The 25,736-nt window shown below is 41.0% G+C and overlaps 2 protein-coding genes across 2 annotated transcripts; both read left to right on the forward strand.

Moving 5' to 3' along the window:
- Positions 1 to 1,617: 1,617 nt before the first annotated feature.
- LOC141912130 (zinc finger CCCH domain-containing protein 10-like) lies at positions 1,618 to 13,333 on the forward strand. The gene is made up of 4 exons (XM_074803349.1): positions 1,618 to 1,741; positions 7,991 to 8,132; positions 8,892 to 9,382; positions 9,497 to 13,333. Exons 3-4 carry the CDS (start codon positions 9,205 to 9,207, stop codon positions 10,726 to 10,728), a joined length of 1,410 nt encoding a protein of 469 aa, XP_074659450.1. The 5' UTR covers positions 1,618 to 1,741; positions 7,991 to 8,132; positions 8,892 to 9,204; the 3' UTR covers positions 10,729 to 13,333.
- Positions 13,334 to 15,033: 1,700 nt separating this feature from the next.
- On the forward strand, positions 15,034 to 24,983 carry LOC141911735 (solute carrier family 23 member 1-like). Its single transcript, XM_074802760.1, has 16 exons — positions 15,034 to 15,107; positions 15,807 to 15,854; positions 16,666 to 16,768; positions 17,030 to 17,148; positions 17,714 to 17,871; positions 18,485 to 18,573; positions 18,664 to 18,722; positions 19,290 to 19,471; positions 19,695 to 19,815; positions 19,983 to 20,139; positions 21,962 to 22,111; positions 22,327 to 22,430; positions 22,608 to 22,737; positions 22,973 to 23,116; positions 23,391 to 23,486; positions 24,191 to 24,983. Exons 2-16 carry the CDS (start codon positions 15,822 to 15,824, stop codon positions 24,430 to 24,432), a joined length of 1,887 nt encoding a protein of 628 aa, XP_074658861.1. The 5' UTR covers positions 15,034 to 15,107; positions 15,807 to 15,821; the 3' UTR covers positions 24,433 to 24,983.
- The last annotated feature ends 753 nt before the right edge of the window (positions 24,984 to 25,736 follow it).

The following is a 25,736-nucleotide window of genomic DNA, read 5'->3' on the forward strand; positions in this document are numbered from 1 at the left end:
ATTCCTAAAGATGTCTATTACTTTTAAATGGCGACATTTGCGAGCATGTGATCTAATGGGGAGCCCGCAACACCAGCTATCCCTATAGATGGCGTGACGAGCACTCGGTCGTCCGTTGTCGAAATCAGTTTTAACCGGATTTTAAGACTCCCGAATCCGTACATTATATATCACAGCTTCCGATAATTCTTGTACTCGAATATCGGTTTAGTTTTCATGAATAATTGAAAATAGTTATGTTGAATCTCGGATAACAAAATGAACGCCAAAATTCACAATATTGTAATTGTTATTTCGAAACGCTAATATTGATGACGTAGCGCACATCAACACTGACACAGAACCCCTTAAATAACACATACTATAGGTATCACTGTATGTAAACATTGTAACGGTTTTAATGGCGTTAAAAAAGCATTTGTTTCTACAAAGCAAATTGAACAACTAAATCAAGGATTTACTCCAATCCTCTTCCAATTCCCTTTCGCGGTGTCTGACAAGAAATACTCATCTTGATATTTATGAAAACGATTCGGATATTTCCGCCGGCAGACGAATCGAAATAAATCACTCTCGACTGCTTTCGTTGTCACTCGCGCGCGGCGGTTTGTTTTGTTCGCCGTGTCGCGGAGACGATCTGAACATAATTAGTTTCTCCTCTCCCCCTGTCGACCGATTAGTCTGTTGGCCGATTAATAACCCCCCCCCCCCCCAAACAAACAAACGCCCCGTCAATCGATTAGTTTCTCATCCCCTCCTCCCCGCCGAGCGACTTTCATCAGTTCTAAACGCCCTCGATCAATCGTCTAATCTTTTTTATTAACTTCGTGTCAACGACGAGTTTTATATCGTGTTAACACTGCCGCAGCGGGTTCTGCACCGGAGTCGCTACATATACGAGTTCAAGTCCATTATTTCTAGGAGAAAAAGATGTGTAACGAAATCTAAAAAAAAACACAAGATTATATGACGTATGAAATCATGCACAATTACGCGTATATATATATATATATATATATATATATATATATATATATATATATATATATATATATATATATATATATATATATATATATATATATATATATATATATATATATATATATAAGCGTTCTGTTCTGTGCGCTTCACGCAAAGCTTTCAGTAGATATATATATATATATAGCTAGGCAGCTATATTTTCCCACTAAACTAACCACAATTCAAATCTGTATCGATTGCTGTTTCGGTGTCTGACAGAAATTACTTATGGGCGCATTTTTCATCGAAATAATGAAAATGAATTATATTTGTGGGAAAACATTATGCGCTTAACCGCCCTTTGTTCAAATGTTAGATTCGCACTTGATTCGGTCAAACTTATTGCAACGAAACCAACATTTAATTCATTTATCCACAGATGATACTCTCAATCGAGGACCCTTCGTCAAGTACCGTCCCCGGAATTAGGTACGTTGCGATGGATTCGGCTTTATTGTGTCGTGCCGTATCTGCTAGGCGGCGTAACTAGTACCACGTATGATGTACGTGACTTGTGTCGCACGTGTTGCGCGAGAAGTGTCACAGTAGTGTTTTAGATCGCTGTACTATCACTGCACTGCGCATTTGATGGCAATACGCCAGCCGCGCGCACGCTCGCCGACACTAGCTAACGGTTCCGGACCGTCTCACTGGTTTTAGATAGAGCCCCTGACAGGATTACACATACAAACACGTGTTACTGGTTTATTTATCGTCCGTAAGTAATTAAACGCAATAGATAGGGGGATTCGTCGAAATTGATAGGGGATTAGCAATTGACAGGGGATTTGTTTTTATTTGAATGTATTTATTCCGCTCGGTATTTGTGTCATTTAGTGTTTTATACGTTAGGTGTAGAGAGGACTAGATAATGTTTCTGACTAAGGTAACGCGTTATTTGTGTTTCATCGATAGATAATGCAAACCTTGCTACGATGACTAATTGAGAATTATTGCGACTCGTTTGAAGAGATCTATTATTCGTTAAAAAAAATATAAAAATATAATGATACTCTCAAAATCGGAACATTTTTTTTTGCATGTTAAATACTATCTTTTATATAAGAATACTTTGATTTTTGTTGAAAACAACTGCGATTTTAGAGATATATCAGGTGATCAGTTCTTAATAATGGCCTTAATTACTCTTTTTTAATTACGACCCCAATCTAAAAATGACGAATACTGAAACATTCTTTCCGGATTATTTTCTTCCGAAATTGTTGCTTTTCTAAACGTCGTTTATCTGCGAATTAAGAACCACTCCGATTTTCGACTTACATCAGTTTTTTTTTAGGGTGCGACGCTCTGACCCCTGCATGCAATCGACCAACTGTTTCTGATATTCAGTATTTTGTAACCATTTTGTCACGAGAAAACTGATTACTGATTCGTTTGACGCGAAATGATACAGAAATGTGAACTGAGTGTTACTGTGCGTCTTTTATTGAATAATTTGAACATTTATACTTCATATTTATACGAAATGTTCCGGCACCCGTCCAAGTGTTTGGCCTCGCTGGATCCATATAGTTCCACTGTTTGTGATTTAGAATTCACTCTAAGTTCAAGCGAGTTCATTTTCAACGAGAAGTTTAATTTTCACCTCTGACCTGGTGAATTGTAATCGATGGTCGCTATTATCGTGGTATATGATTATATAATACCTTTCAAAAATGAAAACATATTCCACGCTGGAATCAGTAAACTGAAACCTCTTATCCTGAGAAAACCAGTCCGGTATTCCTGTCCGTCTTACTCGTAGTCCCTACGACTCCTTACTGCTCCTTCAAAACACGGAAAGTACGTTTAAAGATGCTTGAAAATCCTTCGAGCAAAACGCCCGAAACCCTTTTAAAACTCCTTCACTTTTTTAAGAATAGGTTATTAGAAACGTTTGTATAGTTGTACAGTTAGACTACGCCTAAATCGGTACAGTTAGGACATGGATTTTTTTTACCTAATTAGGCGGTTACCAAAATAGAAATCGAGCTCAGTAGCGCTTTAGATAAAAATTGCTTACAAAACCACCGAATTAATCATGGTTTACTGAGATCAGCAGTACCGATTTAGAAGGAGCCTACTGTTTAATGTGGGTTTGGTAGTGATGCTTCGAATTTGTCTCCTTGATAACTCCTTATATCCATGAATGACTGCTCTGTTAGGGATCCTATATTATACTGTATTATGATAGCGAGAAAACGCATTTTAAGGTTTCGTTTATGCGTATGAAAATTTCCTTTACGCGTCGCAAATAGACCACCATAAATATTAATGTACCAGGTACGTACTAGCTTTTTAAAAATTTATCAGACCATCACGACGAGCATCATCCATCATAATTAGGTATGGACTGGTAAAACGACTGTGTCTCTATCGGCAATGGGACAATTTAACTCTGATGAACGTTGTTGTTGCTGACTCACGCGGCGTGGAGAAAATTCGTATGGGTTCGTTTTAAACTTGGTTGATGGGGTCGGAATTTTGGAAACTTCGGTGTCAAAAATTTCGGAAGATTTATGCCTAGATTGATTCCCATCGATCGGCATCGTCCCCGGCAGACATTCGAACCTGGTGATATCGAGACTCATGTACGTACGAAACCCTGCCACACTTGACCGAGTGCGCAGCTTAGATGATGTCATTGTTAGCCAATCAGAGATCCCGTTCTATTTTATCCAGGGGTATCAATTGATAGTTTATCTGCGGAATTTGCCTCAGCCATTATACAACGGGCAATCCGATTGGTGCCTCGTGTTTTCGTGCGGCAAACCTCCGCGCATCATGTACCTGCGCACCCGGTTTTAGTGTGGCAATGTTTCGTGCCGTGGCTGAGTCTAAAGCGATGCCATCCGTTCCCCACCAGGCGCCATCAGGTTCGAATCCCTGCTGGGAAAGGATGATTGATCGAGGATAAGTGTGAACAAATTTGTATATGCATATGCGTGTATTATATTCGTTGTTATAGTTAGAAGTATAACGTTAAAGCTCAGGCCTGCAGTTTAAAAATAAAAATCGAATTGGGAGCGTCATTCGAATGTGGTTGTGTATATAATATATAATACATCTGTTTCGATACGTTGTACTCGTAATCGGGGATTAACTTCATAGTTCTAACCGTGAAGGACTCGCTATTGAGTCGATAGTTTTGTTTGTTCTAACAGATATTTCTGATAACCCGCACCGTGAGGGCTTTTTCCTTTTGTAACACGAATGCTTATCGGTAGCCGGTAGGAGGCTTAAGTCACGACTGTGCAACTAGCCCCTGGGGCCGGTTGCATAGTCATGGCTTAGACCTAAGACCAGTCTAAGGCCAACTTAGTTCTATAGCCAATCTAACAACTTAAGACCGGTCCAAAGAGTTAAGACTACTTTTGGACTTAAGTCACGAACGACTGTGCAACTAGCCCCTGGGTCAGTTGCTCAAAACTTGATCGGATGATAACCGGCGTAAAAAAGGCCTACCTTAGTAACAATGAACTTTTCGTTGTCACCGTGTTAACTATCCACAGGTTAACTCATATAAAATCGATTGTCAACCAACTTTCCAGATTTTTTCGGGGGTCACGCTGAGACCTAAGATGTAGAAATATCGTGAGATAATAAGCCTCATCAATATTGAAGTAGACGTTGCGTATTTTTTTGTTGGCTTTTCATTTCCACAAAAATTAGTTCAATCAGGTCGCATTCTGATGAAACAAAAAGAACCGTCATGACAGTCTGTGTCGATTGCTCTCGACGTAATTAAAGCTAATTAAGATTGCATCGATGTGTATCGTCGCGCATGCGCTGTACGCATGAGCTGTGAGCAATCGACTGCGGCAAGCGAGGTATTCCGTGCAATTATCGATCGTCGGTATAGCCTATGTAATTACACCTTCCGAACTGTTTTAATCTATTAGGCAGTTAATTACGCGCGCAGTCTTGATTAACCCGTTAATTGGTGTTAATTAGCTCAAGTGCGGCTATTAGCATTGTCGACATCGTTTTTAATCTGCATCTCAGTCTGTCAGTCAAACTCATATTTCGGATAACATTGCTGTATTATTTTTGTCACACATGAACGGTGTCGTGTAATCTTGGATAGATATTAGCCTTGACTATCAACTATCAACTATCCAAAATACAATAGAATTTCGAAAATATACTTTTGTGAGCAATAGAATATATAATATATTCTATTCGGCCTGTCAGTCAGCCAGTCAGCCAGCCTGTCAGCCAGCCAGTCTTTCAGGGTTCGAATGTTTAAACCTTGGCAGTAGCAGCCAAACGGCGAAGTTTTATACGTACTCGTAAACGCATGAAGCTATAAGCGAGTGGAGCAAAAAATATTATTGCGATTTTTAAGAGTCATTTGTCTCGATATGAGCGCGTTCGAGTGGTCACCAGACAGCTCAATCCGGGCTCTAGTCTTATCATAAACACTTATCTGAAATATCAATATCAGATATAGCTCAGATATCACAGCCAGTTTTACAATATTATTCCGGTATAATCTAGAACGGTGTGACCTCCTTACTTCTCTATTAGTCATCCGTTTAATCGAATGGAAGTTTTCAGGAGGCAAAGTTAAAGCTTTCCTCGCCGGATTTTTTTTCGGGTTTAATTATGGAATGAAAAATATGCTCAAAATTTCACCATTTTGTAAACAAAAATCTTGTTGAGAAAATGCCAAAGTCGATCGGTCGTAAAACGGGGGTCTGCAACTGTTTGGTGAGCGCGTTGAGAGCTGGATCGGAGTGTACACGTGATAGGAGTGTAGCAAACAGACGAGTCGAGGAAATGCGTCCTTGACTCCATGGACTCTAATCTGTTTAGAGTCCGAATCCATTTCTATTGCAGCTGTAACGAATAGTTATAACGTTTGATTACATTCAAATATCTAAAAAGCATTCGACCGTCATCTGCGTTGTTGCGGATATATCAAGTGGTCACTAATTGAAGCACTTGACACCAGATGTCACCTGCGTGTTGTGTGTTGCGTGTGTGACAATTAGCCCGGATAAAAATTGGCACTACCACCAGTACTACTGAAGTTCAACTCATTAGCCCGGTTTTTGTTACGAAGCAGATATCTCAAATATCGGGTGAACTAATGTACGCTAAATGCCGCATATCTGATAGTGAATCGAAACCGATATTCTAATCTTCGTGAAAATAAAAATAACGAATAATTGATTGTCGTGGATGGCAACAAGGGCTGGCAGTCTGGTAGGGTATCGTGCCGTGGCCGAGTGTAGCGATCGGCGATCAGGTTCGAATCCCTGCCTGGTGAGGATTGGGGAAAAGCGTACGTTTTCGGAAGGTGTTCGCTGTAGAGATGTGTTCAGAACGGACTGTTTACCTGTACGAATATAACATACTATGCGCATTAACTGTGAAATAAAAGATGACACCCACATTTATACAATAGGTTTTCAGGGCTTTTATCTATATGTGATATGCGTGTATGTATGACTGGAACATGTGTTGCGTAATAATTTCATTTTGATGTTATTCAATTTCATATCGATGAAATAATTTGTGGAACAGCTTGTAGTTAAGGGTGAACAAACGAATTTATGATTATCCGTTCTCATAATCTAATCGGATCGGTGATTTTAAATCGTGCCGCGGAATATAAACCGTGACTGCAGATTTTGTTTATTGCGTTGAAATTTTGGTTTCCTGTAACGAAGGAATGCTCGACAATTTCTAATTCGTGTGTATGTTGTTAGGGGCTGTCCACAGGTGAGGGGGTGGGGGTTCATGAATTTTGGAATAAGAAAAACCATTAATTCGCATGACTGGATATTTTGATGTCTTTGGCTGCTTTTTTCCGATGGATTAGGGTCTGATTGAGGGAGGGGTGCAACCCCTCCCCCCCCAAAGAAATAAATAAGGCATGTCATCAAAAGGACGTCCCGTATAAATCTCATTGGAAAACCTGGAAATACAGAAAACATGTTTTATATGAATCCAAATTTTTTTAGGGAATATTTTTAAAAATCTAAAGGCGATATTTTTAACGGAGTGCGCGCGCACCCCTGGCTCCTCCGCTACTAAACTCCGAGTCAAACTTATTTTTCAATTGACATACTTGAATTCTATAAAAATCAAAAATGTTAATTACTGAGCTGCTATAATCATAAAATCAAAACGTAACTCGGAGCCCATTTTATACTGAAACGCTCTCAGATCGGAGACCATGGTAACGATCATATATAGGACTGTAAGCAGTAAATTTGAATTTCAAAACATATTGCGAACGATTATTCAAACATTATGCTTTGCTATATCAATGATATCGTTTTGTTGCCTGTTGAAATCCCTTGCAGCTTCAATAGAAGGGGATATCACATTTCTAGAATATTGAGCGCCTCCCTGCTGTCATATTATACCCGTTGAACCGAACGGCGGTCTGCGCGCGGTTATTATAGTTTTTCCGATATAGTTTCCGACAGGTGCGAATTTAATTTGACTCAACTAAGACATAGTTCAACAGTTGTGTATTTTTAATTTGACTCCGGACCCAGTTCCACAGTTGTGTAGGTTTGATTTGACTCCGGATTCAGTTCCACAGTTGTGTGGGTTTAATTTGACTCTGGACTCAGTTCCACAGTTGTGTGGGTTTAATTTGACTCTGGACTCAGTTCCACAGTTGTGTGGGTTTAATTTGACTCCGGATCTAGTTCCACAGTTGTGTGTTTTTAATTTGACTCCGGACCCAGTTCCACAGTTGTGTTTATTTGACTCTGGATCCAGTTTAAAAGACGCAAAGCCGACTCTGTGCGGATCCTTGAATTTTGACCCAGGGATCCAGTTCCACAGTCTTTTGTGTTTCAATTTGGTTCTAGTCCAGGGCTAAATTTGATCGGGAAACTTCATACGATCTACGACTCTCGAATAGCCCGCGTGTTCTTTGTACCGTCCAGTCCCTCCACCTAGCGGTCGCGTCATAATCACTGGCTCTTGTTTTATCCTGCAGGTGGTGCATCGGTATAAAACAGAACCAGGAAGTGAATGGAACAACAATAGAAGTAGAAAAACAACAACAACAACAACAGTTGAAGAGGGCGTCGGGGACAATTTGAGGCAAAGGAGAAGCATTTCTACGAAATAAATACGACGTAAGTTAAGGACGTTGAGTTAATGTGAATGTAGGGATGATTTGTTGGGGACAAATGAATGAAAGCTGATGTATTTTGTTGAAGAAGAGAAAGAAACCACCGAAATTCAATCGATTCATCAGCCTAGGGTTACACCTCTGGCTCTGAAAATGAAAGTGAATGAATTATCACCCACCTTTCATTCTTACTGCCCCTCAATTTGGAGATTCAATCTTATCTAATCGTGTAGCCTACTACAGTACACCGGACTGGTTTAAACTGGACTGTCATTGCAGTTTACTTGACCATTAGACTGCAGTTTAGTCAGTCACTGGACTGTGGTATAGTCAGTCACTGGACTGTGGTTTAGTCAGTCACTGGACTGTGATATATATATATATATATATATATATATATATATATATATATATATATATATATATATATATATATATATATATATTACTATCATTATATATCATCATTATCAATTACTAATATTATTACTTAATTGATTACTATCACTACATATATTGCTATAGTCCCCTATTCTTGAATCGCACCGTAGCGCCCAATAACTGGCCCAATCAGAATCAAGATGGCTGTGGCCATTTTTGTTATGAACATTTGACTCGGATTTTCTTTCTCAAATATCTACGAAGATTCGCGGAAATTTAGTCTGAATGGCCCCCATCTTGTCATTTGGACATCCCCTACAAACTCCTGGATCCGCACCTGAAAACCGAATGATAATGAGATTTAAATTTGTGTATATTTCAGGGCGTAGCGCAGCAGCAGTAGCAGCAGCAGCAGCAGCAGCAGCAGCAGTAGCAGCAATCGAAGTCCGGGCGCAGCGAATTGGATACTAACAACGAACGCGCGTAGATCTTTCCGGACTGCAATTCTGCCCCGCTGCGGAGACGCGCTTCAAAAATAAACCGAAAATTTCGATTTAAGACCGCTTTCCCGATATCGTCGTGCTTTGAGCGCACGCTAATTCGAAAAAGGAAATTAAGAATTTCGTCTTAAGATTTTGCGCTTGACCGATCAATCGGGGTCGCATAAAAAAACGTCATCCCTAGAGGTGTCGCAAATGAGCAACAGCGAGTCGAGCGCCAGCAGTGACTGCGACAAGTTCTCAAACGGCAGCAACATGTCGGACAACAACAGCGACGGTGGCGGCGCTTCCGACGCCAAATACGACGATATCTGTCGCGACTATCTGCGCAACGTGTGCAAACGCGGCAAGCGATGCCGTTACAGGCACCCGGGCAATCAGTCGGACAGCGGCGCAATATCCGGCGGCGCGGGCAACGGTGTCAATTGCGTCATAAACGGCGCCACCAACCATAACAATAATAATCACAGCAGTAGTAATAATAATAATAATAATCATAATAACAATAATAATAGTAAAAAGGCTGATTATACGTTTTGTCATGATTTTCAGAATACGGGATGTCGGCGTCCGAGTTGTAAGTTCATACACTGTACGCGTGAAGAAGAGGATTATTACAAGGGCACCGGGCAGTTGCCCGTACGTTTACAGCAGGCGGCCGCCCTCGGGCTCGGCGTGCAGCCCACCGAGCTACCGCTGATGAAAGGCGAGGTGCCGATTTGCAAGGATTATTTGAAAGGCGACTGTAAGCGCGGCGCGCGTTGTAAATACCGCCACATCTCGCCGACCGAGTACGAGTACGAGCTGCGACGTCTCGAACGCCGCGGTCGCAGTTTGATATCGACGACGCGATTCGACACGTACGACTCGTTCTGCGACCGTTTCGAGTTCGAGAGCGCGACGTCGTCAGCGACGGCGGCGGCGGCCGCGGTGGCCGTGAAACGACGCCGCGTCGAATTAGACGACTTCGAACACCACCACCATCACCACCACGCGGCGGCCACCGACAGCATCTACGCGAGCATCGTGCGACCGTCGGCGGCGCTGTCCGATTATAAACTACTCGAGGAGGAGAACATCTTACTGCGACGGAAAATCGACGAGTTGCGTAAACAGTGCTGCGACCTGGTGGCGACGAATGAAGTTTTGTTGGAACAGAACGCGCGGTACCGCATCGCGAAGTCGAACGCCGTCTCAGTTCAGGCGGTGACCAGCGCGCCGACGATGGTGACGGTTAGTCGCGTCGTCACGCCGGCTTCGACGCCCGCGCCTTTGATGTCGTCGGTGAACGCGCCGCTGTCGACCTGTAACATGGTGAACCAGCTACCGACGAGCATGCCGCAAGCGATCGCGCTCAACACCGACTTGGTATCGCAGCAGGTGATGCAGCAGATCGCGCAGGCCGACATCGCGTCTCAGCAGGCGGCTAGTTTACCGCCGCCGCAGCAAACTCAACTGAACCACGCGACGCCGGTGACGATCGTACCGCCCGTGTCGATACAGCAGGCGGCGTTAACCGGCGCCGGCGGCGTTACATTGGCGTCTCAGGTGTCGTCGGTGCAGCAAACGCAGAATCTACCGCCGGCCGCCGTCGTCAGTATGTCGGCCAGCATGCCGCAGATATCGATACCGAATCAGACGCCGATGGTCTCATATCCGATAGTATCGCACACGCAGACGATCGCGTCGCAACACGCGCCAACTCACGTGCGCCAATGACGCCAGGTCGATTTGTAGATAGATGGATGGACGCTCGTTGCGCCGAACTAAATCTAACCGATTTGAAAGTCTCGAATGTATATAGATAATGCATGATCTGTTTTATGGTATTTTTATTATGTTTTTCGAATTTTCTTAAAAGAAAAACAAAAGTTTGTAAGTTGACTTGAAAGTTTATTAGAATATAGAAATATTAAGTTAGGCTTAAAAAAGTGGATCCTGTAGCAGGCGCGGATCTAGGGGGTCTTATAGGTCTGGGAGACCCTCAAAATTCTTAAGTGCCATCAAAAATTTTGCTCGCAAAACAATTTCACGACTCAAAATGCAGGAAACGGCTTCAAATCAGTGCTGGAATCTCAAAATTTTCTGGGGGGCCTCAAAACCTCCCCCCCCCCAGGGAGGGCTTCATGCTGAAGCAGTGTTAGCCTAGCGCTGCGCTCGGTGGGTTATCAGTGACCTTTTCTTTTAGGTATGTCCCTAGAATTCTGAGAAGACCCTCAGATATACCCCTAGATCCGCCCCTGTGTATTAGTATCCCAATCGGATTAATCTAGATTTTCATCTCGTACGGATGTTAATTACAGTTTACCTATTGGCCTAGATACAGAAATGAAATATGGTGCGTATAATCTATGAACTAGATTAATTTCAATCCTGGGGCCAGTTGCATTGTCGAGACTTAAGTCCAAAAGTGGTAATCTTAAGACTGGTCTTAAGTTGTTAGATTGGCTATAGACTAAATTGGTCTTAGACTGGTCTTAAGTCCAAGCCATGACTATGCAACCGGCCCCTGGTTTAAGTCAGGTCTTCGATGAACTGATTATTCGGTCACCTGAAGTTCGTTGTCACAAGGTTCTACTCTATATAGAATAGTAAGTTATAACGAAGGGATTTTTTTTTGTCCTGAACTTCGTTGAAAGGAGGTTCAACTGTAAGGATTTCATGCTGGATGTTACGAACTATCGGTATAGCAAACATGAAACATTTCGATGGATTTATAATATAAGTTCAGAGAGTGCACCCTTCCCTGGTTAGACCCTATTCTCTCGTGTTTACAAGTGACAAGAGCGATTATGTAATCAATCACGCTCAAGCTGAACACCTGCCACCCAGATACCCCGCCATGAATTATAGATTATGTTATTAGATTATGTTGAAACAATCCTCTGTCGGTTTATTATTTGAAGTCACAGCAGCAGCAGCAGCAGCTGCTGCAGTTTGAAATAATCGAAAACACGAGACATTAATCACGGTTTTTCGTGTGTGGAAATAATAGTATCGTAGCGAATATGAAATCTTCCGCAGACGATGAATTGAAAATGTGGCTTTATTTACCGCGCAGGTGACTCCGGCATTTTCATGAAGTAAAATTGCCGTACAGTCGGTTTGCCAGTTCTGGGGCCAGTTGCCGCTCGATACCATCAGGGGGCCGGTTGCTCAAAAGTTGGTTACAGTTAACCAGTGGATAGTTGATATGGTGACAATTGAAATTTCATTGTTACTATGGTATTTAACGGCCGGTTATCTTTAACCAACTTTTGAGCAAATGGCCCCAGATGTAGTGTTTACAATACGGGACCCAGTTCCACAGTTGTGAGTTAGAGTTAACTCTGAATTCGCGTTAGTTCATTTGTTTCAATGAGTAGTTAACTCTGTCAAATCTGAACTCAAAACTGTGGAACTGGACCCAGAGACCTAGTGCGTACCTAATAAAGTCTATTTCAACCTGACTTGAGAGTACATCAGGTGGCCTAGCTCCTGATTCAGGTCTTATTAGAACCAGAATGCACTGGCAGTTGACCTAAAACATATTTTTTAATCCATTTGAAACTGTTTCGAAGGATATCCAAAAAGTCTGCATTAAAAGGGTTCATGGGAGGAAAGAGACTCCATTATTTAAAAGCCTGGGTCCAGTTCCACAGTTCTGAGTTAAGATCTGACTCTGGGTTAACTCATTGAAAATGAACTAACTTAAACTCAGAGTTAACTCTAACTCACGACTGTGGAACTGGGTCCTGCATATCAAACTTCAGTTGGTAGGTATGGAAACAAATTGTTAAATGATATCGAACATACGTATTTTTGGTTATATGCATTGTCGATCCCCGCTTGCCAGGGGTCCGCTCCCTGAAGTCGCTTCCACCAGTCCCGGGGCATCATGCGATGCTAGCTTCAATTCGGCCCCTGCATTTAAAGTGGTCACAGATCTCGGGGCCCAGGGACGAACATCCGCCCCCATACGTAAATTTTCAGGGGCCCAACCTGTCAGAACTCCAAACCCGGCGCTCGCTGGTGAGCCATTTAATTATTTAACCTTTCCAGACTATAACAGAATTTCCCATAGATCCGCCCTTCAAACGACAACACTTTGAAACCGGTTTTCTATGAAATCAATGCCCGCAGTCAGGTGAGTCTATTGCTATATACAGAGACGTACAATTTATGTTGTAATCGGTACAATGGATATTCGTATTAATGTATTGTTATATTGTAAATAGTCGAAATACCTCGTAGTAGAGTTGAGTTGATTTGTGTTAAAACGAAGTACAAATAAAAAGATTATGTTTCGTAAATAAAAAGTTATAAAATAAAACGAAATAAATATATGAGATATTGTATGTAATATGCGAGGTGTGTTTGTCAATTGGTTTGGGTTTTTACCCCTGGATGAGGAAGGTCTGGAATCTGCACTGACTGAATAATCGTCGGCTCAGCCCTGTTTGGCAGTATATAGCCGAATGCCCCGAGCCCTCGAGTAAAGCTCGTATCACAATGGCGATCTCTTCCGACTGCCATCGCTGCGAGTTTGCTGAAAGCCCGAACTTTAAGCGACACCTAGCGGATCCTGGTTCGAAACGTACTCAGTTCTGAGTACCCCAACTGCGCACTATCGACGCATGTACTCGTTTTGAAGTATGGTAGGCCTACTCGGCACATTTATCCAAGGGTGTAGTGGCCTTACCAGGCTCTAGAGCGTGTTAAGACTGAGTATACCCGAGACAAGAAAATGGCGGCAACTCATTTGCAGTTCGGCTATACTTGTTGCTCTACAAAAATCAACAAATCCCATTCATCCACAAGGGATACTCGGAATTGAGTACCCTATACTCGTCGAGTACCGACCCGGTATTAGGTACGTGTCGATAAATTCGCCACAATAGTTTGAAAAGTTGCCGTGGCTTTCATATCGGGGAAAGTTTCACAGTCGTTTCTATCTGTAACTTGTTTCACAGACTTTTGCAAAAACCCGTTCGGAAGTTTTTCACGATCTGGGACGGTTGTTCGCAAGTTTGTTAACTTAACGTTTTGATTTGGTGTCACTTATGAACGCACCACACCTGCCGGGAGCGCAACGGTTTAATTATGAAATCGGAAATCGAATTACAGAGTAGTTGTGCGATCGGCGGTCGAATTTACAGAATTTGTTATTGTTGTTTAAATCGAAGTATTTAATTGGTTCATTCAAACAATCTCCCAACCAGTCTGAACCGGCAAACGATTGATTGGGGTTAACTTTGTTGGCTGCCTAATTTAATAAATCGAGACTTTGGAAAAGACTTTATCCTACAACGATGAGGATGATTTTGTCAATTTTTATATTTCTTGTCGTTTTCCAAAGTTCTACGTTAGTCAACGCCGTTAAACTTTAGGCCTAGCTGTTTTTATTCTCAGTTTTTGGAATCATTCCGCGCTAAATGAGATCCAGTTCTAAAAATGCCTTGAACGTTTAATCGTTGTTTTCCTGGAACTCCATGAAGCGAACACCATGAATGAAGGTCTTCTAGTTTTTTTTTTTATATATCGAATCGAGTTTGTTACCGAAATAATCTATTCATAGTCGGCCAAGTGGGCGTATTGTACAGGACCGGAAAGGACTGAAAAAGAACAGAAGCTTTCTGTGTGGGCCAAGCAAAGCCTCAAGGCCCCTGTCGCAAGCGCCCAGTAAAAAGGGAAAGGTTAAAAGAAAGAGGAAAAATGAGAATTGTTAAAATTCGTAAATCTATAAGGAGAGTATAGCTGGAAAGTCTCAGGATCTAGTCACCGCGCCCATATACTGAGAGACAATATAGGCCACCGTTAAGAATGAACAAATAAGAAGTTTTAATTCACTTTTCGTGCGACAACTATTCATTAATGTATTCACGGAATGCACTTATGACCGGGAGCTGTCTATACTTCATTATATATATATATACCAGAACCCGTACGGCAAGGTGCGACGACAATCATATCGAGTTTTATTGGATCGGGTCAGAATAGTATAAGCCACACTACATATTTTTTACGTAAGTAAAAATAACCTATACATAATAAATTTACTAGAGAATATATGGACCTGTGGAACGTGTTCAAATACGATAGATTGTAGTCGTTTGAAGGTGAGAATTTTGAATTAACTGCCGCTGTGTATCCCAACGAAAACTTGCAAAGACGATTTAAAGGTTGCTTATATGATTGTGAAAAAAATGCTAGAATGCGAATCGATTTAGGCCTTAGTCATAGAGCTGTTTATGTTATTCCACTCATCCCGAATTTTGGAATATACAATATTACACAAATCTTGATCATTTTTTGAAACTGGTATAATGCTTGTTATATATGTATGAGTACATATGAAACTACTTTTCCAACATCTTTAACACCTTATCACACAGGCCGTTTTCTTAATAACTAGGGTACTGAGTACGGATTCATTTCAAGACAAACGATGAACGCAGGGGTGAAAACTAGAAAAAAAAAAAAATATCTTAAAATTAAAGGAACAAGAAAAAACAGAAATGAAATCGGTTGTTTACTATTCGAGTATTTTCCCACGCTAGAATCTTGGAACGGTCAAAATTCAAAACTGGTGGAAATTTTGATGAAATGAATTAAAACGAGGGAAGCGATGATGAATACTTTAAATCTTTTTTCGCGAATAACTAGATTGAAAATTAAGTCAAAATAACTAATTGAAAATTAGTTTGATGATTATTGCGCGGAATTTCGGGGGACGGGCTCCGTACCCCCAAGCAATCAAAACAAAGACCCCGAGCTAACTGAAACCTCAAAACCGCTTTTTATGAATATATCTTCAGAAATCGCCGCAGACAATGGCTGATAACCCGGCTTTCGAGCGAACTGAGGTACGTATACGTGTTTATTACACCGATCTAGAAAACTAAGAGTGAAAGATAAAAATTAACCACTTGAAATGTTTGAATAATAAATTCATGAATTCATGAGTATGCTAATATGCTAAACGCCCGTCTGTCGAGCTATGCAAATTTGCTTTGCAAATAAGGAAAAACTATTTGGAATTGTAGTGTAATTGATATCCATGTTCACCCAATACACACAATCTTTTATATATCGTTAATTTTTTCCTGTGCTCTAGGCAAATATTTTCGATTTTTAATTCGGCCAAAAGATCAACTATGATTCTAAGGCCATGCGAAACAAATCGATAGGTAAAAATAAAAACTCGCCGCCCAAAAATGGCTGATGAGAAACTAGGGTGTTTCTTTGCGTAGCCTTAAACATTAGCTGAAGACTGAGTGACGTTTGATTGAGAGTTGATGCAAACTCAATATTAGTCAATTGATTAACTAATTGTCTGAGTATTTGATTTACATAATTATGAGTACAGCCTAATTTAATCCTGCCGCGGCTTGAAGGAGTGTGAATAAGAAGGGGACTAAGGCAGATTTGTTGTCATTATCTCAAATTGCCGTAGAACGACGTAACATGTCAGACAGTGATAGCTTCCAAAATGGAACTTCGCCAACATCAACTCTGCTGGTAATGATATGTAGAACAACAACTAGTTCGTCTGATCGAGCTAGAGTATTTGGGTTCGATTCCCAATTTAATTCACAAGAACAACATTGAGCTGTTCTTTTTTTTCGAACGATATACTATCGAGCATTTCTAATTTTCATGATTCTCGTTTTCCAGGACTTGGACGCGGTCAACGGTGGTCCTTCCATCAAAAAAGATAAAGACGAGTCGTCGATTGACGGTGTTAACGATCCGCCGCCTCACGTCGCATATGAAATACGTACGTAAGGCGAAATAAACTCGAATGAGAAAAAAAACGATATTTTCGAAAAAATTATGATTTTGAAAAATATCGAAACTTGAAACTGCGAATTTCATTTTGAAATGAAAAAAGCGATCGTTTTTAAGTTTCGGATGTTTAGTTCCTGGCCCAGTTCCTCGGCTGACTCGTCGTGTCCTGCAGAACTATCGATTCGAATATCACGTGTCCATTTTCATCGTCGTAAATCATCTATCGACGACGCGATTTTGTATTTTACAGGCGACGCGAAAGATGCTCGAAAGGCGGAATCTGACGTCAAAGAAACAAACAGCGATAAACTGTCATACAGCATTGAAGAGTGTCCTCCTTGGCACACGTGTATTCTGTTAGGCTTTCAGGTACGGAAACTAACCGCACGTTCTGTATATTTCACAGAAAATCCTTTAGAAATATGATTAAAAGTCTCAGCTATCCCAATAAGTACCCATTATACATTATATCTATATGGTTCCTATTTATTTGACGCACGAGTTTTCGCTAGAAATGTATAGAAGCTGCACCTGATGAAGCTTTTATACATTAGTAGCGGAAACTCGTGCGTCAAATGAACTAGTTAACCTATATACTACTACTTGTCTCGTTGTTCATTATTTCTGCTTGTAACAGCTCTCACATCACACACATCTGCGAGGGGGGGGGGGAGGGAGTTCAAACAATAACTCATGTGGTCTACTGTTCCCTGTAACAGCTGTGAAGACAATCAAAACAACCAATTTATCTGTTCTACTCGCCTTTCTCCGGAGCGGGTTCACCACTTGGATTGGACCCATGCTCTCCCGGCACAGCTGGGAAGAGAGAGGTTTATCAAAAGAACCAAAAATGTGTCTGTTTGGTCTGTTAGCTGCAATTCGCACAATTCTTCCGTTACTGATGGCATTTAGCGTGATGAAATTCTTCTTGCAGCACTATTTGACCATGTTCGGGGCTACGATTGCCATCCCGATGTTACTGGCTAAACCACTGTGCATGGCTAACGACCATTTAGCGATAGCGGAAGTCATCGGCACGATATTCTTCGTTTCCGGTCTGGTCACGCTGTTACAATCGACGATAGGAAGTAGGTCAGTAGGTCATACCATGTGATTTAACGCCCTCTATTGGCGTATGAAAAGGAAAATATGCATTTCTCGATTGCTCCGATAAGGCTTTTGACGATAATGAACCTTGAATTGAATTGAATTGAATTTATTTTGCATTTCAAAATTACATTATAAAATCTAAAGTTTTTATGACAGATTAGGCTTGCGATGAAATTTACCTAGTCCGTCAAGAGCTTAAATTAGCAATGGGTTTGTCTTATATCTAAAAAAGGGTTGCTGTCTCTGGACAGTTGTGACTGACGCTGATAAAATTTCATAGTATCAAATATTTTGGTTAAAAATGTAAGGAGTAAGAGTTTTTAGAAATACTGTGATTGACAATTTTACCACGGTAAAGTTGAGATTGGCAAAAATCATTCTACCCCGATTTGGTGTCAAATACCGAGAGTTTGAGTTTAAGTTTAGATATGCAGTAACATTCTACCCCGAATAAGCCTCAAATGTGCATGAGTTTGAAAATTGGAACCAAAATACCGAGTAGTAAATATGAAATGTGTATATGTAATTCAAAATGTGGGCCCGGCGAAGTGGATTTTCAAAAGGGGGTCTATAATAACGTCATCATTTTTTTCAGACTGCCTATTATTCAGGGAGGCACGTTCTCATTTCTGGTTCCCACGTTCGCAATTCTAAGTCTTCCCAAGTGGAAATGCCCCGCTGGAAGTAAGTGTGTCTTCGATTAGAATACCGGAACAAACCCCATTACACGACGGTCGAACTTGTTGATGTCCTTTTTTCGTTTCCGAATTCTAGTGGAACTCCTTACAAACAAAACACAAATGGAAGAAATTTGGCAGCCAGCAATGCGCGAGGTAACCAATACTGTCTATAGCCGCGATCACACGGAGACGATTTGGCCCGGGCCAAATTGACACGGATCAGGCCCGTGCCTAATCAGAGAGCGCGTTCACACGCAAACCATTCACTCGATACTAAACAATGCTCAAACAAAGCGAAGTGGATCATTTCCGGTACCAGTTGGTATTCAAACGTAATCATTATTGTCTGGTGCTAAAATTTGGCTCGGGCCTGGTCCGACGTTTTTGGTCGGGCCAAATTTGGCCCGGGCTAAACAGGTTCAGGCCCATTTGGCACCCGTGTGAACAGTTGTTCCGGGCCAAAAATGCTCGTGTGATTGCGGCTTTATAAGCACGAGCACAACATCAGAAATCTAAGCTATCATTTAGGTTATTAATAGGATGTTTGTGACGAGTTAAAACCTCGTAACAAACCTTCAATTCATTACCTGATTGGCGTGTTTATGAAATGGGTTACAACCATACCTGTATCCGTGTGATCGCAGCTCATAACAAATATTGCCGCATATATAGATATCTTAATCTAATACCGATTTCAGACATTTCTTTCATATCTTACAGATTCAAGGGTCCATAGCCGTGGCGGCTTTGTTTCAGGTTGTTATCGGTTTCACGGGAATTATTGGAATCATGTTGAGATTCATAGGACCGTTGGCTATTACTCCGACGATAGCTCTAGTTGGTTTATCGTTATTCGAAGCTGCAGCTGGTTTCAGCTCGAAACAATGGTGGATCGCACTTCTGTGAGTATACATCTAAATCATCTGGATTTTATACGTTTCAACAGTCCAGTTTCCAATAGCTTGCTTTCACTAGTGAAAATAGAACAATTCTACCCAAATACTGAGAAAGAGGTTTGGATATACAGTAGACTATGTCCCGAATGAGCCAGACCGTATATACGGTAGACTGTGAAGCGGAAACAAGGTATCAATTTTGTTATCCTTATGATTTATTTAATTTCAGGACGATCGCATTGATCGCTCTGTTCTCGCAGTATCTCAGACGTATTCAGCTCCCATGTTGTAAACTGGTCAAGGGTCAAGGTTGTGTCAGACAGGGCTTTCCGTTGTTCACTCTGTTCCCGGTAAGTAGTCGTCCACAAGGGCACTTTGCACGTCAGTAAGTAGTGGGTTTTTATCTTATTATCCGTTCACCACGTTTGAGTGTGTTTATTGTGTTTTCTTCCCGACTCAGTTTCTTCCTTATCTCTTCTTTCATCGAGTACAACGAAATCGTTGTTTTTTATTTCAGGTAATTCTATCGATAGCTATCGTTTGGTTACTCTCTTATGCACTGACGGTCACTGACGTTTTTCCGAAAAACGAGACAATGTGGGGCTACGCGGCACGCACCGACGTGCGCAGTCAGGTTTTACAATCGTCAAAATGGTTCCGATTTCCATATCCAGGTATGTATATATAGTTCTTGTTCCACCTATTACTGGCCAACTTCAACATGTTGACGATTTTTGCCAGGTACGGACTTTTGTTGTTAAATCCGTGAGTCAACCGGCACTGATATGTGTCCTATCTGAATGCATGGTTTCACTAGGATTCGAACCCTCAACCTCTCAGTTGTGAGTCAAACACCTTATCCACCATGCCACAGGACTGGACATATATATTATTTTAAAATGTACAGGGTAGACAGGCGGCCGGTCGGGTGAACTTTTGAGCTCAGCAGAAATTAGAAGGAAGGTATCAATTTTTAGCCTACACACTACAGCATACAATGCACATATTATACGGAAACAACGAAATCAAATCCGTTCCATTTAATATGAAATCCAAATTTAACCCCTCATTTTACATATATACATTATGTATAAGAGTCGGCTTTTAGTAATACCCGGATTATGCAAATCCGAATAAAGTGGGTTAAGAGTGTCTGATTTATTACTAAATCGAGAGAGAGAGTCTGGATTAATCAAATAATGTAACAATATATTTGAGGGGAGGGATCAAAGGTGAATAATGATCGATGATAATCTCAAATAATCTAAATCCCCTGATTTTAACGTGATAGTACCCGGATTGTAAGTTGACTTTAGGTTGAATACGGTTTGTTCGGAAAACCTTTTAATTTCTCCAATCACTCTAAATGTTGAAATACGGTCCAAAATATCGCGGCGTGCACTCATAACACAAATGGTTCTTCGGTTGCCTGAACCTGTCCAAGAAGGTTCTTTGAAAAACCCCATCCGGAAAAGTTCTCCAAAGAACCCATCGCTTTGTTCTTTATAGAACCTTTGGGTTCCTATTTACCTTACAAGGCATAGGTAGACTTTCAATGCTTCGTTGTCTCATTGCGAAGAAGTTTCGATTTACCAAAGACTACCTTGTAGTGTATACATTAACGCATATTTAACGGGTCAAGAAGAACTCGCACATTACCGGGTACTTATGCTAGGTTCACACACACGATTTTTCGTCGAGGAATCGAGCAACTCACAGTCGAGGACAACTATTTTGAAGTGAGTCATGTGTGTGAACGAAAAAGTTTCCTCGACACAACTCTAGTCTCGACTAGTTGAGAGAAATAGAACATGTTCTATTTCTCTCAACTCAGTCGAGGAGTTGAGAGAAATCTAACCAATCAACATGCAGTATATTCGCGCGCATTTTAATAGTCTTCCTTTCTGGTAAGAGAGGGCAATATATTTCTACAATTTCTACAATAAAAGAATAAACCTTTAAAATCTCATCAATCGCATGTCTATCAGATAATTGATATATGAGACTCATGAATTCTCTATAAAATTTCTGGAGTCAGGCGGTACCAGGATCCCCTAACACCGGGCATGATATATCCATATGGATGCTGGATAGGCCAAAGTCGTTTTATCACAATTATCTTTTTGATTTCTGCTTAAATTGCAATTTCTTGTTCATCCTTCTATGCCTTCTATGCACTGCTGCATCTACGCCCAGCTGGAGTTGTGTGAATTAAGCTGTGTGTGTGAACACACATTTTGACACAACTTTGTTTATTTATCTAACCGGGTCAGAAGTTGAGAAATCGAGAAGTTGAGACAACTTCTCAATTTTCTCTTCAAAAAGTTGTGTGTGTGAACCCAGCATTAATCAAATTTCTCATATGCAATTCAAGTACAATACTTAATAAATGATCTTTTAGTCTTTTTTGAATTCTATATTAAATTCTTGAACGATTAGCCGGGAGGGTGTTTTGAATAATGATATCCGTCATTTCTTTCATCTTCTTAATTTCAGGTCAGTGGGGTTTACCGACGGTCAGCGTGTCAGGAGTGTTCGGAATGCTTGCCGGCGTTCTTGCTTCGATGATCGAATCCGTCGGTGATTACTACGCATGCGCGCGATTGGCGGGAGCTCCTCCTCCGCCGGTGCACGCCATTAACAGAGGTAAACTATACTACACCGGGCCGGGTCCAAGGGGGTATAGACGGTCTATAAAAAAAATCAAACAGTTTCCGTCTATGTGTTACGTATTTGACTGTGTGTTAATCGATTGGGTTCTTTAGCAGACCTAGTAAGGGGAACGTTATGATTATACATGTCAGGATATAGTCAGGGTCATCCTGAATATGAAATCGTATAAATGTAAAATTCGATTTCAGGTATCGGTATCGAAGGAATAGGATGTGTACTAGCGGGATTGTGGGGCAGCGGGAATGGTACAACTTCTTACAGCGAGAACATAGGCGCTATCGGTATCACAAAGGTGAGCATGACTCATATTGGCCTACAATCAATGTGATAGGCCCTCAATGGATCAAGGTCGACCCTGATGCTGACCTGACAACGTTTCAGCATCGATTCACTCATTCTTGAACTAGTTCGAGAATGTACAATATTTCTGCTATAATACAAGTAAAGGAAATTGAAAATGGTTTTCTAGGTCGGAAGTCGGCGTGTTATACAAGTCGGTGCCGTATTCATGATGTTGTTCGGTATATTCGGTAAATTCGGAGCTTTGTTCGTTACGATTCCAGACCCGGTTGTCGGCGGAGTATTCTTCGCCATGTTCGGTAAGTGTACGTCACTTCCTGTCTACTTTCCGATTTTCCAATCCGGTAGATGGCGCTACTCGATCTTATACGTTGTGTCATAATAAGTTTATTTTGTTTGTTTGTTTTCATTGTGGGATTTCTCTCGTAATTAATTCTGCTTCATTTTGTCTTCATTCTTAAGCGTTTAGCATTTTGTTCTAATTCTGCATTCTCGGCGTACGTTAAAACGAAATTTTGAATATGTCGATTTCAGGTATGATAACGGCCGTGGGGCTTTCTAATTTACAATTCATCGATTTGAACTCGACCCGGAATCTGTTCATATTGGGATTCTCGTTGATGTTCGGTATTGCATTGCCTCAGTGGATGAAATCGCAGACGAATCCAATAAATACTGGTACGTATCTGAGCGGGAATCTGTCCGCCTTAGAAATTTTGGGCGTTGCATTGGACCAATGACGAAACTTCCGCGGGTGGGAATCGAACCCTGGCAAGCGATAATGTAGTGAGGTGGGGAAAACCTCCGATTTATTAGTTAATTTATTGAACCAGTTAATCATCAAAAGCAAACCAACATTATCGTTTATTTCGACTCCTGAATATAACCCACTAATGCGATAGCCGGTCGTGTTCTAGTATGTTTTCAGTATTATTTTGATTAATTCGTATAGGAAATGAAGTGATCGACCAGATCTTCACCGTGTTGCTTTCTACATCGATGTTTGTCGGTGGTTTCATCGGATTTGTTTTGGATAATACTGTACCAGGTAATGAACACAAGCCTATTTTTTCATCTTGAAAAGGGAATTTACTGGGCCGATTTTACATACTGGTGTTATCTTTAACCGGGGGGGGGGGGGGGCTTACTCGATTCATTTTCAATCGACTCGACCCCCAGGTGGAAGCTAATAACAGTCTATAGAATTGGCCCCAAGAGTCAATAAACCATTTGACATTAGCAAGTCGCCATTTTGTTTTGTTGAAATCCCTGGTGTCACCCATGGTGTCTCTATTATAGTAATTTTCTCGACGTAGCTTGTTTGCTAATCGATTGATATTCTCTTGCTGTTGCAAATCTCCGGCTCAGGTTTAGTAAGTTGCAGCCAAAGTTTTTGTAGTTTAAAGAAAAGTTAATCTAAATTGAATAATCAATTAATTTAATTGTTAGCATTTTTATTATCGATAGCATTATTGATTTAAGTATTACTGCACCATTCCCCTACAGTCTGCACAAGGTTACAGCGCCTTTATTATATAGTACAGCCTGTTGGGTTGCACTGGATGCCTCGTAACCATACTATGTAATTTGTTAAAAGTATTAACTGTTCATGTAACTATATGCATCATGGTTCACGAAATAACATTATTATTATCATTAATATCTTGTATCTAAGAACGATGAATATACCCTAATATGGCTGCTGTTTGAATCGATTCGAAATGTTTTTTTATGATTTCGGATATTTTCTAGGCACGAAAGCCGAGCGCGGTCTGGATCGATGGAAGAAACAACTGGAAGGCTCCGAAACGGGTGCTTCCCTGGCGTGCTACGATTTTCCGATTGGCATGTCGCTGGTAAATCGAAGCAGTTTCTGCCGATATCTGCCATTCTGCCCCCCGTTCGCCGGGGTTGGCGAGTGTTGCCGAAAACAAGATGGCGACGGATACCGTGAAAATAAGGCGCCCGAGGTCAAGGTTGAAACTCAATTATGAACGCTCAGCGATGAAAGTACCGTGCAAGTTAATCCACCAGAAGGCGTACGTGAAATTAGGACAACTGGATCTAAATGTAGTTTGTTTTTGATATGTGATAATAAGGCTAAAAAGATTGATACTTTGCTCCTCCTTTCTGTTGAACCCATAAGGTGTCCCGACTAGCTGTCTATCTACCCTGTACATTACTTTCTTTTTAAATCATGATATAGCTTTACCTATAGAAGCTAAAGAAATGAAATGATAACAAATTGTATCGCTGCTAACTTAAAGTGACCCCGCCAGAAACGAGGTATCATTTTAGCCCGATTATACAAACAGGGTTGAGTTGAGCAAAGTTAAGTTTGGACTGGTTCCATCTATCCACGTGAGGACCAAATACCAAATCAAAAAGTCTGCAGTTGCCACCAGCCACCTCTTTGTTAGGGCCCACCGTTAAACTTAAAAATACTATTGCACCGTTTGTATTCTTTGGTGTAGTATCTTTGTGAATCCCATTGGATGCTCTGGGACACCTGCTGGCAGGTGTTTTTAATGTAATCAATATTTCTTACGAGCCTTTGTTTTAAATAAAATATTTTATATTCTATTTAAAAGAAGTTTGTTTTACGCATAACTTGTTCTCATTTCAATTGCGGTAAGCTCTCGGAAAATGTATCTTTTCGGATGTGCTTTGTGGGAGATCAGATTATGAAGCTATTGTCCGTTACACGTGTGTGGTCCGGTATATGGCGCTAACTACTGGTATTTGTGATGCAAATGAATAGGAAATGACGTCATAGAAATGTCTCCGTCATACTGGATGGAGCTCATGCCGAGCGTTCAATCGCTGATTAATTAGGACAAAAACAAGTATATGGGAAATGTTGGTTGACGAAGAGACGAAACCTTTGATAAAGAAAGACATGTACATTTATGATCAGCACTTTCTCATTCCGAGAGTTCCATATTTAATTCCTTTGTCATGAGTGTGGGCTTTTGCCTGTTGTGAACAAACAAATGCTCGAAGTTCCATTAGTTAATCGACAATGGGAGCGGGAGGGGTTAGTTTTTGGTGCCCTGAATTTCGATATGGTCAAACGACGTTTACAATCTAGAACTTATGTAGCCATGGTCATATAGATTTCGTACGGGAACTATTGACGTATTTATGTCGAACGCATCCTTTTTAGTTTAAGATTTTGCAAAGTGTCCTGACAAAACACCCATAGGCTAAATTTCATAGATGTGGAAGAAAAGTAGATCGTGGGAACATATTAAAATTTTTCAGTAAAAACCATTTTTTCTCATTGTTGCTACGGTGG

Source organism: Tubulanus polymorphus, chromosome 10 (genome assembly GCF_964204645.1).
Source record: "Tubulanus polymorphus chromosome 10, tnTubPoly1.2, whole genome shotgun sequence".
In the NCBI taxonomy this organism is placed as follows: domain Eukaryota; kingdom Metazoa; phylum Nemertea; class Palaeonemertea; order Tubulaniformes; family Tubulanidae; genus Tubulanus; species Tubulanus polymorphus.